Source organism: Ascaphus truei, chromosome 8 (genome assembly GCF_040206685.1).
Source record: "Ascaphus truei isolate aAscTru1 chromosome 8, aAscTru1.hap1, whole genome shotgun sequence".
In the NCBI taxonomy this organism is placed as follows: Eukaryota; Metazoa; Chordata; class Amphibia; order Anura; family Ascaphidae; genus Ascaphus; species Ascaphus truei.
In genome coordinates this window covers 87,356,579-87,373,986 of record NC_134490.1, presented here as the reverse complement: position 1 = coordinate 87,373,986, position 17,408 = coordinate 87,356,579, and the positions used below count along the sequence as shown (strand labels likewise).

General features: G+C 41.9%; 1 protein-coding gene across 6 annotated transcripts in view; it reads right to left on the bottom strand.

The window, feature by feature from the left end:
• The window catches only part of PRKG1 (protein kinase cGMP-dependent 1), a 1,423,135-nt gene that overhangs the window by 412,975 nt on the left and 992,752 nt on the right, over positions 1-17,408 (bottom strand). For all 6 annotated transcript variants that reach the window (XM_075612928.1, XM_075612930.1, XM_075612925.1 and 3 more), the window contains exon 4: positions 16,776-16,881. In XM_075612928.1, the coding sequence (XP_075469043.1) occupies positions 16,776-16,881 (106 nt within the window). The remainder of the gene's footprint in view (positions 1-16,775; positions 16,882-17,408) is intronic.

The following is a 17,408-nucleotide window of genomic DNA, read 5'->3' as shown; positions in this document are numbered from 1 at the left end:
TGCAGCTTGGACAGGGGCCGGACAAAGTAAGTCGTGCTAAGTCTGTATTTAAATGCACTCTGTCATTACTTAAATCATTGATGTAACATCCAAAGTCTGAGTAAGAGAAGAATAAAATACTCGTTGCAATTTGCAATAAAACTATAAAACAGTCAATAATAAACGTTATAATAATAAACTATTTCATATAGCACTTTCATCCCAATGGGACTCAAACCGCTTCACAATTACAGTATAGTGCAGGGGTGCGCAAAATGGGGGTGCGAGATTTTCGGGGGGGGGGGGGGAGAGAGGGGCACGGCTGTTACAAAGGCCTGGCGTGCCGGGGATCACGTGAGGCCTCTGTAACTATATACTTACCTTGGTTCCAGCGACGTGTCTCCATGGCAACCAGCGTCAGCGGGGTAATGTGACGGCCCGGCAATGTGACATCACGTGACCTCGCAACGTTATTTGACACCAGAGCAGTGCGGTGGGGGGGGGGAGCACGAGCCGGAGGGGAGAGGAGACAGGGGGGGACACATTAAGGTAAGTTTGCGCACCGCTGTTATAGTGCATGATACGCAGCACAATTTTTGCAGACACAGTCCCTGCCCAGATGAGCTTACAATCTATGATTGTGGGGCCTGATACATTTGTTTTTTATCAGAGTCAGTGTCTTTACTCCCTGGGCCACTCCAGTCAAATGAGGAACTGGGATAGGACTACATGCTTGAGTTCTAAATATATCATTTTTTGTTTTCCCATTCTCTTTAGAAAATATATTTCCGAAAGAAAAGTGCTGATTGAAATGAGGAAAGAGCAGTATCTAAAGGTTATAGCCTTCGATATTCCCCAACAAATGCCTTATTACCAGCTACTGTACCACCTGTGGTCTTTATTACACAGTGTGTGGTTGTCCGACACATCAATTTATCATCCTAGTAAGGTCCCCACATAGCCCCACACATACAACTGCGTTAAGAGAAAACAAAGTAAACATCACCTGCCTTCCTTCTATTTTCTGGAATTACGGATCACAAAGTAAAACCCACAGACCCGCAAGTCATTGGCAAGAAACAGGAACATGAAAATGTTAAGACAATAGTGAGATGAGGGTGATTTTATACATGGAAGTCCCCGGGATATACTTGCAAAAAGGTGCTGGTCTATTTATCTATCCTGACAAAAACATTATTTATAAGTATTTGGTAAATGTCTGTTTAAATAGTTCTACTTCTTAATTTTATAAGCCTAATAAAATTTAGAGGAACTTAAAAACATTTACGTAACCCATACTGTAGCTGTTGGCAGCCATTGCTAGTGAGTCACTGAATTAGAAGATCGTTATAATGCAATACTTCGCCTTATTCATTGGCTTGCCTACAATGATGTTGGCAGTAAACATTTTTTACTTCCACAAATAAGATAAATGTTTAATATACATGCTGTACTCTTACTGCAAGAGTGGAAGACATGGGAGTAGTGAGACTAACGGGGGGTAGTGGGTGATATGGGGGGAAGTGGGTAATATTGCAGAGGGAGAGTGGGGGCAATGGGGGGTGCTGTCGGTAAAATGAAGGGGTGGGAGTGAGTGATATGGAGGTATGGGGGGGGGTGCAAAACATGGGGGGGACTCTAACTTATTGCTGTCCCAACTTCTCTTTACCCATTGCACAGGGAGCGGGGAAGGGTGTTGCAGCTGCATATTGACACTTTTTCCCACCCTTTCTGATGATGCTGCTACTCTCCTGCTCCTCTTTTTTCCCTCAAATTGTGTTTAGCACAGTAGAGGAGCACAGTCATGATGCAGCTCACTGATGGGGGTGGTTAGAAGATCTGCTTCGCTGCAGGACGGCCTTATGGGTTTATCTCTCTAAGCCAAACCCATATTTCAGACTCTGGATGTAACTCACAATATCAATCTCACCCCCCTTGCATAACATAACAAGAATACAGTGGTGTGACAAAGAAAGTACACCCTCTTTGAATTCTATGGTTTTACATATCAGGACATAACAATCATCTGTTCCATAGCAGGTCTTAAAATTAGGTAAATACAACCTCAGATAAACAACAACACATGACATGTTACACCGTGTCATGATTTATTTAACAAAAATAAAGCCAAAATAGAGAAGCAATGTGTGAAAAACTAAGTACACCTTATGTTTCAATAGCTTGTAGAACCACCTTTAGCAGCAATAACTTGAAGTCATCGTTTTCTGTATGACTTTATCAGTCCCTCACATCATCGTGGAGGAATTTTGGCCCACTCTTCTTTACAACGTTGCTTCAGTTCATTGAGGTCTGTGGGCATTTGTTTATGCACAGCTCTCTTAAGGTCCAGCCACAGCATTTCAATCGGGTTGAGGTCTGGACTTTGACTGGGCCATTGCAACACCTTGATTCTTTTCTTTTTCAGCCATTCTGTTGTAGATTTGCTGGTGTGCTTGGGATCATTGTCCTATTGCATGACCCAATTTCAGCCAAGCTTTAGCTGTCGGATAGATGGTCTCACAGTTGACTCTAGAATAGTTTGGTATACAGAGGAGTTCATGGTCGACTCAATGACTGCAAGGTTCCCAGGTCCTTTGGCTGCAAAACAAGCCCAAATCATCACCCCTCCATCACCGTGCTTGACAGTTGGTATGAGGTGTTTGTGCTGATATGCTGTGTTTGGTTTTTGCCAAATGTGGCACTGTGCATTATGGACAAACATCTCCACTTTGGTCTCGTCTGTCTAAAGGACATTGTTCCAGAAGTCTTGTGTTTTGTTCAGATGCAACTTTGCAAACCTAAGCCATGTTGCCATGTTCTTTTTAGAGAGAAGAGGCTTCCCTTCCAAACACACTATATTTGTTCAGTCTTTTTCTAATTGTACTGCCATGAACTTTAACATTTAACATGCTAACTGAGGCCTGTAGAGTCTGAGATGTAAGTCTTGGGTTTTTTGCAATTTCTCTGAGCATTGCACGGTCTGACCGTGGGGTGAATTTGCTGGGATGTCCACTCCTGGGAAGATTGGCAATTGTCTTGAATGTTTTCCACTTTTGAATAATCTTTCTCACTGTAGAATGATGGACTTTAAATTGTTTGGAAATGGCCTTATAACTCTTCACAGATTGATGGGCAGCAACAATTGCTTCTCTAAGATCATTGCTTATGTCTTTCCTCCTTGGCATTGTGTTAACACACACCTGAGTGCTCCAGACCAGCAAATTGCTAAAACTTCGGCTTTTATAGAGGTGGTCACACTTGCTGATGATCAATTAATCAAGGGCATTTGATTAGCAGCACCTGTCTGCTACTTTGCATCTTAATTCCTTTGGAAGAAGTAAGGGTGTACTTAGTTTTTCACAAATAGCTTCTCCATTTTTTACTTTATTTTTGTTAAATAAATCATGACACGGTGTAATATGTTATGTGTTATTGTTCATATGAGGTTGTATTTACCTAATTTTACGACCTGCTAAGGAACAGATGATTGTTAATATGTCCTGATATGTAAAACCATAGAATTCAAAGAGGGTGTACTTTCTTTTTCACACTTGTAGCAGTTTTAGCGAGTTGGAGGTTTTTTTGACAAACTGGATTGATAGAGCCAGAGTGAAATGGCTTCTAAAAATGCCTTTTAGACACAGATTGGAAATGCAAGTAGCGCTTGCAAAGCACGCCGAACCACTTCTAAACAGCACAGAGTTCCCAATTCAATATGCTTTGAGCCACAGCTATGAAGCCATCTTCCCCTCGGTTGGGAAGATTTCACTTCAATTAATTTGAATAGAGTTAAAATGTTCTTAAGGAAAGATGGCTAAACATATTGAATAGCAGCCATAGTTCCTAAATGATGTAATCTGCCACATACAGTAGCTGTTTTTATCGAAGGAAAATGTTGGCTAGCACTGCAAACCCTATGCATTATTTAAATATAAAGCGCAAACACATTACAGCACTTTCAGAGCACAGACAGAATTACCTTTGGAAACAAATGAGCCACTTGGCAATTTTGGAACAATCAAATAAACTACAATATTCTTGAAGCAATTTTTGTGGCAATTTTGGAACAATCAAATAAACTACAATATTAGTAAAAGTAAATTGAAGAATATTTGAACTACTCTTAAATGTCTACTATTTACAACAACAATGTTGTAAATTGCAAAGTAAGGTCCAATTGTGGAGTAAATCAATGTTTATTGTAAGATTTGAATTTTAATTATGCAAATTATTTTATCTCTAAGGAACATTTAAATGACAATCAATTAACTGAGTTTGGCTCTGTGTGTCCCTGTTGTTCTTTAGAATACTCAATGATCAACATGTATTTGGCATTGATATAAACAAATAAGTCTTCAGTGGACAGTTAGCAAATGGCAGCTTTTGATACTTTGGCACATCTGTGGTAATAAACGTCATTTCGGTTCTGCTTGGGTGAATGGATTGCTGGCCTCTGCAGTTCGTGGTAAGCCAGCTTTCAAATGCAAGCTTCCTTCAAAACATCCTTGTGTGTCCTGACTTTAAATTGAATTTAAAAAGCATATAATATTTAAAAAAAGGACTAAGAATTGCTGTTACTGTGCTGGCCTGGAAGAAAACGTGGAAATGAATGAACGATAATGGCATTGTGTTTAATGTGGAAGATTTTGTTTGTGTGTTAAGCTTCTTCAGCTCTTTAGTTAGTCCCTTTATGAATGTTCCTTGATCTTAAGCTTTTAGATGTTGTGCAACACTCTAGTACACGCCATCAAACTCAGCATAGCTTGGGGGCGAATCTTAAATCCGACTGCAAAATATGGGCCACATCAGATATTGTTTTTAATAAACAGTCACTATAACCTACGCGTATACTTTCTTCTTGCATTTTCCTTATTAAAAATACGTAAACGTCGCTGGTATCTCTAACCTCCCCCCCCCCCGCCAATCCCACCTGTATCTACCTCTATCCTCAGCCCTTCTCTCTCTCCCCCCCCCCCAATCCCTTCTTTCTCCAATCCCTTGTCTCTCTCTCTCTCCAATCCCTTGTCTCTCTCTCTCTCCAATCCACTCACACACACTCTCTCTCTCCAATCCCTTCACTCTCTACAAACCCTTCCCTACCTCCCCCCAATCCCTTCCCTCTCTTTCCCTACCGCTTGCTCTCTCTCCCACCATACACACACAATACCCCCCTCCCACACAATACAAACAATACCGCTGCACCACAATACACATGCAATACCTCCCTTTCCCTCAATACTCCTCTCCAATAACCCCTCCTGCCTCTCAATTCCCCCCTCCCCCACACCTGCCCCCCACCTACCCCCCCCACAGTAGCCCCACACCAGCCCCTCTCCCCCACAGTAGCCCCACACCAGCCCCTCTCCCCCACAGTAGCCCAACACCAGCCCCCTCCTCCACAGTAGCCCCACACCAGACCCCCCTCCCCCACAGTAGCCCCACACCAGCCTCTCTCCCCCATAGTAGCCCCACACCTGCCCGCTCCCCCACAATAGGATAGAGAAGATATAACATTTTACACAACTTTGTGAAACTGGTGAAATTTTCCTGCACACAAACATTTGGTGAATTCAGCAATAATCCCAAATATTACCTAGAGCAGGGGTCGGCAACCTGCTGCTCCTGAGCAGCATGTGGTCCTTTCCGCCCCTACTTGCATGTCTCTCTGCATGTTGCCGACCCAGTACGGGGTGCACTCACATCCTCTCTTCCAATATCCCCATCCCTCTCTCACTCCTCTCACTTCCCATCTCTCTCTCAATCCTCTCACTTCCCATCTCTCTCTCACTCCTCTCTCTCTCTCATCTCACTCTCTCCTCTCACTCTCTCCTCTCTTCCCATCTCTCTCACTCCTCTCACTTCCCATCTCTCTCACTCCTCTCTCTTCCCATCTCTCTCTCTCACTCCTCTCTCTTCTCATCTCTCTCACTCCTCTCAATTCCCTCTCTCTCTCTCTCTCTCTCTCTCTCTCTCTCTCTCTCTCTCTCTCTCTCTCTCTCTCTCTCTCTCTCTCTCTCTCTCCTCTCTCTTCCCATCTCTCTCTCTCTCTCTCCCCATCTCTCTCTCTCCCCCTCGCTCTCACTCTCTCTCTCACTCCTCTCTCTCACTCCTCTCTCTCTCACTCCTCTCCCCTCATTCCTCTTACTCCCCCTCTCTCACTCCTCTCTCTTCTCCTCTCTCTCTCTCACTCCTCTCACTTCCCCTCTCTCTCACTCCTCTATCTCTTCCCCTCTCTCTCCTCTCTCTTCCCATGTCTTCCCATCTCTCTCACTCCTCTCTCTTCCCCTCTCTCTTCCCATCTCTCTATCTCACTCATCTCTCTTCCCATCTCTCTCACTCCTCTCTCTTCCCATCGCTCTCTCACTCCTCTCTTCCCATCTCTCTCACTCCTCTCTCTCCCCATCTCTCTCTCACTCCTCTCTCCCCATGTCTCTCACTACTCTCACTTCCCCCCTCTCTCTCACTCCTCTCTCTTCCCATCTCTCTCTGCCCCTCTCTCTCACTCCTCTCTCTCCATCCTCTCTCTCTCTCTCTCTCTCTCTCTCTCTCTCTCTCTCTCTCTCTCTCTCTCTCTCTCACTAATCTTACTCCCCCACTCTCACTCCTCTCTTCCCCTCTCTCCCACTCCTCTCTCTTCACATGTCTCTTCCCATCTCTCTCACTCCTCTCTCTTCCCCTCTCTCTCACTCCTCTCTCTTCCCAACTCTCTCTCCTTTCCCCCTCTCTCTCCTTCCCCCCTCTCTCCTTCCCCCTACCTCTCCTTCCCACCTCTCTCTCTCCTTTCTCCCTCTTCTCCGCTCCTTCCTCCCCCTTCCCCCCTCTGTCTCTCCGCATATCTCATTCTCCCTCCCCTAGGGAACACCCTAACGCTGTGCGGTGTGGGGTTTTATGGGAGGGGGGTGAGATGTGGGGATTGCAAGGGGAAGATTAATTAGGGATGGGGCAGCTCCTTTAATTTGTCCTGGGCCCCAAGATTTCTATTGGCTGATATATATATATATATATATATATATATATATATATATATATATATATATATATATATAAATATATATATTTAGTGTGTATTTTGGGGGTAGTGTGTCTGTATTTGGAGGGGGTAGTGTGTGTATTTGGAGGGGGGGTCGTGTATGTGTTTTTTGGGGAGGGTAGTGTATGTGTTGTGTATTTGTAAATGACACTGTTTTGCACAGAAAAAACAATGAAAATAAATAAATAAAGGGACTTATTATTCTGGTATAAAAGACCCACATGGGACATTGAACCGGAAGAGAGCCTGTGGAAGCTTTGTGAGAAAGCGAAACGCGCTGCTCTGCCCTTTTTGGACCTCTGAGGACACCGTAGTCAGGAAGAACTGTTCGTGGCTGCGTTCCAATCCTTGCATGTCAGACACCATCCGGACGCGGAAGGAGCGTGCGCTTGGAGAGGGACAGACCACTCGGACATTTTTGCTACGGTTGGCAGAAGGTTTCACTCATTTTTATTTCACTTTACTCCGTCATGTTTGTGTTATATTAAATTGGGATTTTTATCAGCAAAAAACGCCCTGTTTGTCATTTAACCTGTGGGAGAATCGTGACTGACACATCAGGAAAGGAAGAACTTGTGTACCTTCAGGAACAAGGATAACATCAATATCACCATAAAGATCACTTTATGTGTCTGTGCTCACACGGGTCCATGTGAGTATTTGTACTATATATTTTAATCCCATCCCAACTTGTCCCCTTTACCTGGGATACACCTTGTGAGCTGCGTTTACTGTGGTTTTTAGGCTAACCCTTGTGCAGCCCATAGGTGGTGAGGTCTGTACTCTGATCCAAAGGTATTGTTCCTCCCTGAATAGTGTGTTTGTATTGGTGTTTTCACCTTTACCACGTTCTCTATTCATTACACCACTCGGGACGAGTTGTTTCCTGCATCGTGTTAGTGCGAGCCAATTGGAGACAGCAGCGTCTTCCCCATCCCTGGACACACCAGCGAAGAAATTCAAGGAATCGTTTGGGTGGTCCATCATCAAGCGTTAAAGAGAGATCTGATGGGATTGTGCTCACACAGGCCCGTGTGAGTATTAACTTATCTTTATTGCTTATTCACTCATCCCCTGTCTAAGTATACCTTTCACAGTGCATTGACTGCGGTTCAATGGGACCCTTGTGCCTGTATTTGGTATTAGGTAAGTCTGGTTATTATACTAACCATTCTACCTTTTTATTAATGGTTTTTACTTTGGTGTTGCTCATCCGCGCTCTATTTGTGCTTTGTTTCTTTTGCTTATTATTGTGAGATAGATTTTATTCCCCCACATATTTTGTGGTATCTTAATGCCTATACAGTATATAGCTATTGGTGTGAGTATGGTATATGTATGTGTTTGTGGGGGTGTAATATTATTCATGAATGTGTGTTGCGGCTCTTGGAATATTTTGGAGAAATATTTTTTTTATAAAATGGCTCTTCTTCCTTGAAAGGTTGCAAACCCCTGACCTTGAAATAATATATATACAAATATATATATATATATTTTTTTTAAATCGCGAGAGTTTAATTAATAGTATCCTTAAGTGGTAAAGTACAATAGTACCTCAAAAATACCACTCATATATTAGAAAAATACTTAAGCATGCAATTTTCGATAAAAAAATGGTCTGTCTGTGAAACATGGCAGGATTTGTTTCTCACCACAAATTCAATAGGTTAACTAGTAATATTATTATTAAAGGCGAGAGGTAGATTATTGTAATGCGTCTCTGTCATAAACGTTTTATAGAAAATCTCAACTTGTTTTTCCTCCTTTATATAATTACATAATTGTATTGTCCTGCCAAAATGGTAATGAACAATTACTGTAATGATACATTTCACACCACTTTGCCATCTTCATTTGGACTACAAAGTGTGAATTTATTCCGTTGGTCTTATTAGAAAATGGAATGTCATTTTTTTTCCACAATGTGCTAGATCAGTTATCTTGTGCTATTTTGTAGCCAATATGCATACATACAAGGGACCCTTTATGTATTCTCAATGAAAAATTAGTCAGTAAACAAATGTACTTGTAAAATATAGCATTTAATTCAATGGTGACGGTATTCATAATTTATATAAATTCCATATACTAATTACTTGTGGGTAATGACGCACAAATGAGCACACTGTATGGAACACTACTAATTTCCGATACATTTTTACATGGTCTCCCTGCATTACACAGCTTGTATGGGGACATGGAACCCAGAATCATGTCCCAGAATCCTTACCTCCAGTTTCCCCATTATATGACAATGGAATTCATGAAGCAGCTTCAGGGACTTGAGTACGACATGCAGTTACACTCATTAATAGAGATGGGCGAATCCCAAATCCATTTCCCGGATTTTCTCGCATTTTCCCCCCAAAATCAGGTTTGCAGTGTGAAATCCACAAACGGATTTGGTCGGGTTGTGTCCGCGCGGATTCATCAAAAGCCGCCATTGGATACAACCTGTGGACAGATTTGTAGAATCCAATCCGTGGATGCAGCAATCCGCCGGCGGTTTGCGGAATCCGCGGAGTGTATTGGCAATAATAATGAAATATCTGCAAAACGCAAGTCGCCCTTTTTGAGATTGATCCACTGATATCCGTGGATCAAAGGAATCGACCGATCCTCTGCGGATCCAAATCCGCCAAAAACATTTGCCCATCTCAACTCATGAGTTCTCTGTCTTTTCCGTCTCTGATATAAGGGAGAGTTTGGGGCGTGTTCCACCCTTATACAACCTTATTGTGTTTTGTGTATAACACAATAAAGATTTGGAAAGTGCTATGCAACAAAAATATTACTAGTATAAGAAAAAAATGTAACAGTCTTATATTGCTAACAAAGAATAAATTGATGGAAAAGACTGGTTTTGGTTTTAGACGGAGGCAAAATAGAATGTAATACTTCTAAAATCGAAAGTGAATACTTTATATCTCTCTGTACAAAGTAGATATTGCATAAATCTTTCAAGAGTGGGCAGATGTAAATTAAAACAATTTTTATAAGCATAAGTTATTTTGCATTTAGTAAAGGATAATAGTCATTGAAGCATGTTAGCAATATCATTAGGCTTTTGAAAAGACGTATTAATCACAGCAAATAATTACAGCCATTATGATAAAATATGAAGTAAGAAACGCGCACAATTACTGTTTAAATTCCTGTGATCATTACAAATGAGTGCACATAACTCTGGAAATCAGTATCTTTTTTTTTGGCAATCACTTGTCGAGGAGAAAGTCTTCCATGATTTCATTATCTGTGGGTCCGCAGATAGTTGATGGATCTGATCAGGGATTTACAGACTCTGTTGTAGCTTGTGGAGGTGTTTCCAAATAGGAATGGTTACCTTGGGTTGTTGATTCGATCCGCAACCTGCTTTTTCCTTCCCATCCATTCTTTTCCGCCTCCTGCTGTCATTGTAGGGGTTTGAAATGCTGAGATCCTTTCAGTTGGCTCTTCCTCCTAGACAATAGTCTCACATGAGTTGGTGTTGATGTAACACTTCATGGCTTTGTTGACATCCTTGAAGCACTCTGTGGTGCTCTTTAGAGTACGCCATGAATGAGAAGAATAAAATGTAGGAGTCGGACACCTGGACGACATAGCTGATCCAGCAAAATTGATGTGAGATTATCATCCCCTCATTGCTGGTGGTGTTTGTTTGTGTGAAGATAGTAATTTTGGTATGTCTGTTTTCCAACTGTGTTTGAAGGATCTTCCATTGTTGTTAGTCTTTCCCCAGTGTCTTGATGCATCTCTTATACACTGTCCAAGTCTTAGCTCAGTACAGTAGAATGGGCATCAGAACTGCTTGATAAACTATGAACTTTGATACGGATCTGATGTTGTAATCTTCAAACACCGATTGGCTCTGTCTACTGAAGGCTGCACTTGCACAATTTTATGTTGTTATTTTTTGAGAATGTCAATCTTCTGTGTGGGGTGGCTTCTGAGGCATAGTAAATGCTCAGCATTCTCCAGGGTCTCGCCATTAATCTGAACTGACAGGGCTGGGACTGCTCATTGAGAGCTTTTTGATGGAGTATGTTAGTCTTCAGTGTCAAGCGTTAATCCCATTTTCTGGTACAGTATATGCCTTGGTGAAGACATAGATGATTGCCTGAAGATCTGCTTCCAAGTAAGCAAATACTACAGCATGACTCAAATTTATGCATGGAGTGAATATATCTATTCAGTGCATACATGTATCAGAGTATGCACATTATGCATGATTGAATGTGTGTGTATGAATGAGTACATACCCTATTAGAACTTGTTTTTCCACCTTGGTCCTATAGGTGCCACTACAATCTGTTTTACCTTTGGGCCCTTGGTAGACCAATCTGACACTACATATATTATAATTGGAAAATACGTATTTTTTCCACATGTGACCGTTTAATAAATTTCTCCACTTTGCAAAACCAGCTGTACGTTCAATCAGGTTAGTAAAGTGTCTGAAAACTATTACAAATGTCACATTGTGGGCACATTTCATCACTGAAGTACTACTTTTGAGGTGTTATTGTAAATGCATGACAGTGAATTACTCAGCAATTAGCATGGTTGTAGTCATTTTAAATATTAGCCTTTTTTTGTTTTTTTGTTTAACTTGTGCACACTAATTGATGGTCTTCAAAAATGTACCTTTGTTTTATTTCTTAATTCATTAACCATATAATGCTTTATTTAGCCTGGTTTACAGTAAGGGAACTGGTACAACTTGAGAAATTTGCCTGATTTTTCAGATAGTTATACTGGTTGTTATTTTAACACACCAAAAAGATTTGTACCTTATTTACTCTAAATTACTCTTCCCTGTTACGCCAGAGATGGACCTGCTTATATGTGTTACTGTGTAAACGGTTGTCTAATAGGAAGCTGCACCATCATCCTTCTGATGGCTACCTGGTGGCTGTCATGATTTGGGGTTGACCAGACTACTAGGAAAAGCAATTACCAGGCAGAACACAGAGGTAAATAAACAATACTTTATTTGGCCGAGCCAACAGTAAGCCACACGTACAAAATGAAACAAAAACCCCATAAACTGACTTACGGGGAACTCCTAGCTCACTTTGTGCAGGGCTTTGCAGAAGCTGGCTTACCATGGATGCTACCTCAAAGGTCAGTGAAAGATATCCCAAGTCACAAGGGAAGACTGCCCCCGGATATAAACAGTCCACGATACAGTTGGTCTCTAGACACCAAGATGAACCTGGAACAACTGTAGAGCTCGGATCAGCATTGGCTAATATAGTTTTCCTAGCCTGCATTTGGAAACATGGAAAATGGGTGCCGATCTATCAGCTGAGTTTCTTTAATCTACTGAGCCAATCCGGAGCGAGGGTGGCATCCATAATGGACTAATCCAGAGAGGGAGTGGAGCCAGAACTAAAGGACATACCTGAAGGGTGGGGCCTTGGAACATGGGAAATAGGAACTGACCAACGGGAACCGCGCCGATGGGGCAAGAACCCAAATGCTGTCCAAGATAAACCATAGGGTGCTCGATCCTGTTTTCACCCACCTCCACCCAATGTACAGACATCGGTCTTGACGAGGAACCGCTTGTTGTAATCAAGAGCCACCAGAAAAATAGTGCTGACTATGGCATCCTTAAGGGCCTGTAATGTAGTCTCGTATTCCAGAGATCATGTCACTGCGGGGGAGCCATTTGTGGGTCAAGTAAATCAGTGGCTTTGCTAGGGAATTGTAATGGGGAACAAACTTCCTATAGTTGCCATCTCTCCCCAAAAAAGCGAGCATTTGATTCTGTGTATGGGGGATCGGCCATTAGAGGATATTCTCTACTTTAGCCCACTGTGCCTTGAGCTGTGCCCAACGCACTCTGTGTCCTACTGTAGGTATAGTACTTTGTGCATGCCGAGCGGTTTGGGGACTGGAACTTTCCCCAATCAACGTCAGGAATCTGGGGTAGATGGCAGATATTTTCAAAAGATCGGAGATAGCCATGTATGTCCTCCTTAGCCTTTTCGAACATGGGGAAGCTGTTATATGTCAGCCACAGGGACAGGCTAGCGCAGATTCCCGGGAAGTGGAGTAGCTGGTCCTATTCTGTAGCTACATTACAGCTCAGATATCGGATGGCCTTGATCCGCTCGGCCAGAGTGGTGTTGGGACTCAACTCAGCTAGTACCTTTTACAGAGTCGATGCTTTGTTTCTGTGCCTACTGTCCAAACTTAAGAACTCAGCCTCAGCCCATCAGGGGGATTCGGGAGCCAACTGACTGTGCCCCTGTTCAATGCCATCTTCCATCACCTCCATCTCGTGCCTTAACAGATTATCGAGGATGTCCAACTTGGATAGCCCATCTGTGGCCACTCTGACTTTCAGGCACTTGGAAACCAATTCCTCCTTGGTTAAGCCTTGGTACAGGTCAGACATCTTCCATTGCTACTTCGTCAGAAAAAACTAACTGGGGGAAGGTTATTGCTCATACCCAGCATGGTGCTAATGTAACTCTGGGTTCTAAGGCCTCTTAGCTGAGAACTTCTCAGTACTGAAACAAACACAAATGTTTCAGCCCTGTGCCTAGCGAGCCCACCTCGGCCACCAGACGTCTGTCACAATTTGGTGTTGACCAGACTACTAGGGATCACCAAGCAGAACATAAAGGTTCATAAACAATATCACATGTAGTTGGAGGCAACAGTAAGCCACCCGTACAAAACAGAATAGCCCCACAAACAGGGATTTATGGATGACTCCTAGCTCGCTAGGTGCAGGCTGCTGCCAAAGCTAGCTAACCATGGGTGCCTCTTCAAATGTCTGTGAAAGACTTCCCAGTCACAAGGGAAAATCGTCCCAGGACAACACAGTCTATGGTACTGTTGGTCTCTAGACACCAAGATGAATCTGCAACAACTGTGAACCCCCGATCGGCATCGGCTTCTATAGTTTTCTGGCCTTCATTTGGAAATATGGAAAAATGGGTGCTAACCAATCAGCGGTCTCTTTAGTCCACTGGGCCAATCCAGGGCGATGGGGACATCCGTAATGAACCATTCCAGAGAGCGGGTGGAGCCAGTAGCGCAGGGCCTAGGACTGTGGAAATTAGAACTGACAAGTGGAAACTGTGCCGACGGGACAAGGACCCAAATGCCGGTCTATGAGATCAGCTCCAGGCCTCCCACAGGTTTAGACGCCTCACTGCCGGGGAAGAACAATGCTTCCGCCTTGGTGCACTCTCCCAGCAGACAGGCGCGTCCTTCCCTAGCTCTCCATTGTCCCTGAACATAGCACCTGGCCCCCACAATGTATGCCTGCTACTCAGCCTTTGTTACTGGCTCAGGCATACAATGAGTCTTACAGATAAACTTTTCCAAAGTTCCAATGGCAACATTAACACTTACCGGGGTTCATCTTCACAGGCATAGGCAGTATGCAGGCTTAACCTTTATTTGGAGTGCCATGCTGCCCCTGCTGTCACAGTGGCCATTGTGATTTCCCTAATGTCGAAAAAAATACTGGCAATTAAACCAGTAAGTATCTCAAGAACAAGGGGGGTCTGTAGTTAAAAATAGCACCGTTCTAGTGTAGGATACCACAGTTTGAATTCTGTAAACAAAAAAATGTTTTAAATGAGCAGGCAGGATTTCTGCTTTATAAGCCACCAGCACACAGGGTCACAGAACAGACAAATTACTTACTACAATGATGGGGATAAAATTACTGAATCGTTTGGGCCATTTTCTTGCTTTTTACATATCCTTTCTTCTATTTCTGTTTTAGCAGATAGAAGCATTTTACATCCTGCCCATGGCAGTATAATTATTTTTTATAAAAGTGAAGGAGGGGGGTATTCTGATGATTAGCCAAAATAAAACAAAGGGGAGTTTTTGGACAGTTTACAAAAATAGTGTAAATCTGAGCAGCCGGTCAAGACTTTCAAATACTGAACCGGTTGGCCAATTTGACTTACAGCAGGGCTTTTTTTCAGGGGGAATGCAGTTCCTGTACCTTTTTTCATAGGCCACGTGACCAATTTGATAGCATTACTGTGATAATCTAAAATAACTCATATTAATATGTTTATAAAACAATTAAAATGTAATAATTACAAAAATAACAGCTAAATACAAAAAAAAATTGAAATGTAAATATATGTGTATATTATTGCGCATGTCCAAGAATAATTCCCCCCGCTTCCCCCCCCCCCGGTCCCATCCTCACATCAGACTTACCTCACCTTTATTTCTAGAAAAAAAGCACTTTCTAACAGTATGATGAGATCATAACATCTAACTGTACCAATTTAGCGGGTACACTACATGTGTCTGGGTGCTTAAAGACCAATTAAACAGTAAGCTTTCTGTCTGTGATAAGCAACATACAGTAGTTTGGGAGACTTTGAAGGAGTTGCTTGGAAGTAACTCCAGCCAGCATGAGTAGAGGAAATACAGTGGCACCTATTTTGATGGTATGTGCAAAATGTTGAAGGTGCCCTGTATCTTTGTAATAATAAATACTAGAATATCTGATTTGAAAAGTATCACAGCTCCTGTCTGTGAATATGTGCAAAACAGATTCAGATACAGAGTGAGAAAGCTTTTCACCATTCATGTCTCACTTAGTATTACAGCTACGTAAAAGCTGCATTCAAATTAAGCTTGACATTCTCCTAGAAAAGCTCGTCTAGGGCTCAAAGGTTAAGAGCTTAATGTGCATATCTTCTTTGAAACAAATCAAAAATCTCTGAAAAGACAATCAGTTTCTGTTGATCTCCTTAATCCTTTCCAGTATATTGGGGCCAGCACTTTACAATTGTCAAGAGCGTGTAGGTTTAAAACGCTGAGAAATAGTAAATAATGTACTATGTATATATAAATATTAATTTGACGTTTGTGTGTATGCAAAACTCATCTCATAAAACATTATGAATTTGTTTGTGTTAAGAACAAAAATGTATGCAAAGAACTGCCCAATTAATGTCCTAAAATAGTGTTACGGAGAAAGATTCAGAAAGAGTTTCCCACAAAGTGCAAATACGGATAAAGCATTGTTGATGCTATTTGGTACGGCACTCGGTGATGTAAAGTGTTTACGTAAGGTAAGATGAAGGAGAAAAGTATCAGAAAATTCCTAATCATACGCTTACAAAAAACTCTGCTCATGGAACAATTTTCAAATGTAGTTTGACAGCAAACACATAAAAAGAGCCACATTCCAAACTATACACATACCCTATAGATTTCACTTCAAAGTACAGTGGGGAACAAAAATTCTTAACTGCCTCAATTTACCATGCATACAGTATGTTACTGACTCAAATTGGGGATCCTTGATTTGGAGCAAATTGCAACATCCCGTGTTATTTTTCTTATCCATTTACCTATAAACATACAGATGTAGCGCCATTTATTCTAAACTCGCACGTGTTGTTGTGTGATTTCACTAATATGAGTTTCAACACGTTAGGGACTTTTGAAGTGACCGTGTTAATAACAACGGGCGCTGCGTCTGTAAAATTCTTTTTCATAGTACATGGCTGATGGACAAGAAGTATTGGTTTTGTCTACACTAGAATGCATGGGGTAATAGCCAAAAGTTTACATACCGTACCTGGTTACCAAAATTAATTCAGTATAATGTGCAGTTTGTTCTAAACGTATTGCAGCTACTCCATTATTTTGGTACAGAAGACAACCTTGACACATGGGGGTCCCCTTTATCAGACACTAAGATGATGCGGGTTATGCATGTTTGTAGTTAATCAAAGTTGAAAATGAATAGATAGTTCCAAACCTTTTTAAAAACTCCATGTACTCTGTGTGCTTGATGAGCCCCGTCCGCATCATTATTGTCTGAAAACATTGTCGATCGATGGCCCATAGTTTCACATTTGTAAGTGCTACAAAAGAGATGAAGAGGCAAAAAGAAATGATTAATACTTCCATATTAAAAATGAACAATGATTGTCTATATTAATGAATGCAGAATGCAAATATGTCACAAATGCTATATATCTATATATCTATCATCTATCCATCAAGTATCTAAAAGACTTACTATGACTAAGATGGGGGCTTGCCCGTACGTTACGTACTTTATCTTCACGATCTCTCACTGACCTCAGATAAATCGTTAGGGCAAAGTCAGAAGTGAGGATCCAAGTTTTCAGGCTGGCTTAACATTACATACTGTATATAAAAGGTAGAAAGTAGGGCACTCCAGTGGTCTCCAAAGTATAAAAGAGGTTTATTGTACAAAGATTGACGTTTCGGTTAGCTCACAAACCTTTATCAAGGGGTCGATCTTCGTAGAACAAACTTTTTCTATACTTGGAAGACCACCAGAGTGAATCTACTTTCTACCTTTTGGATTACCGGCGGTTTGTGTGTTTATCACAGGACTATTGCTGGAGAGCACCTGTGGCAC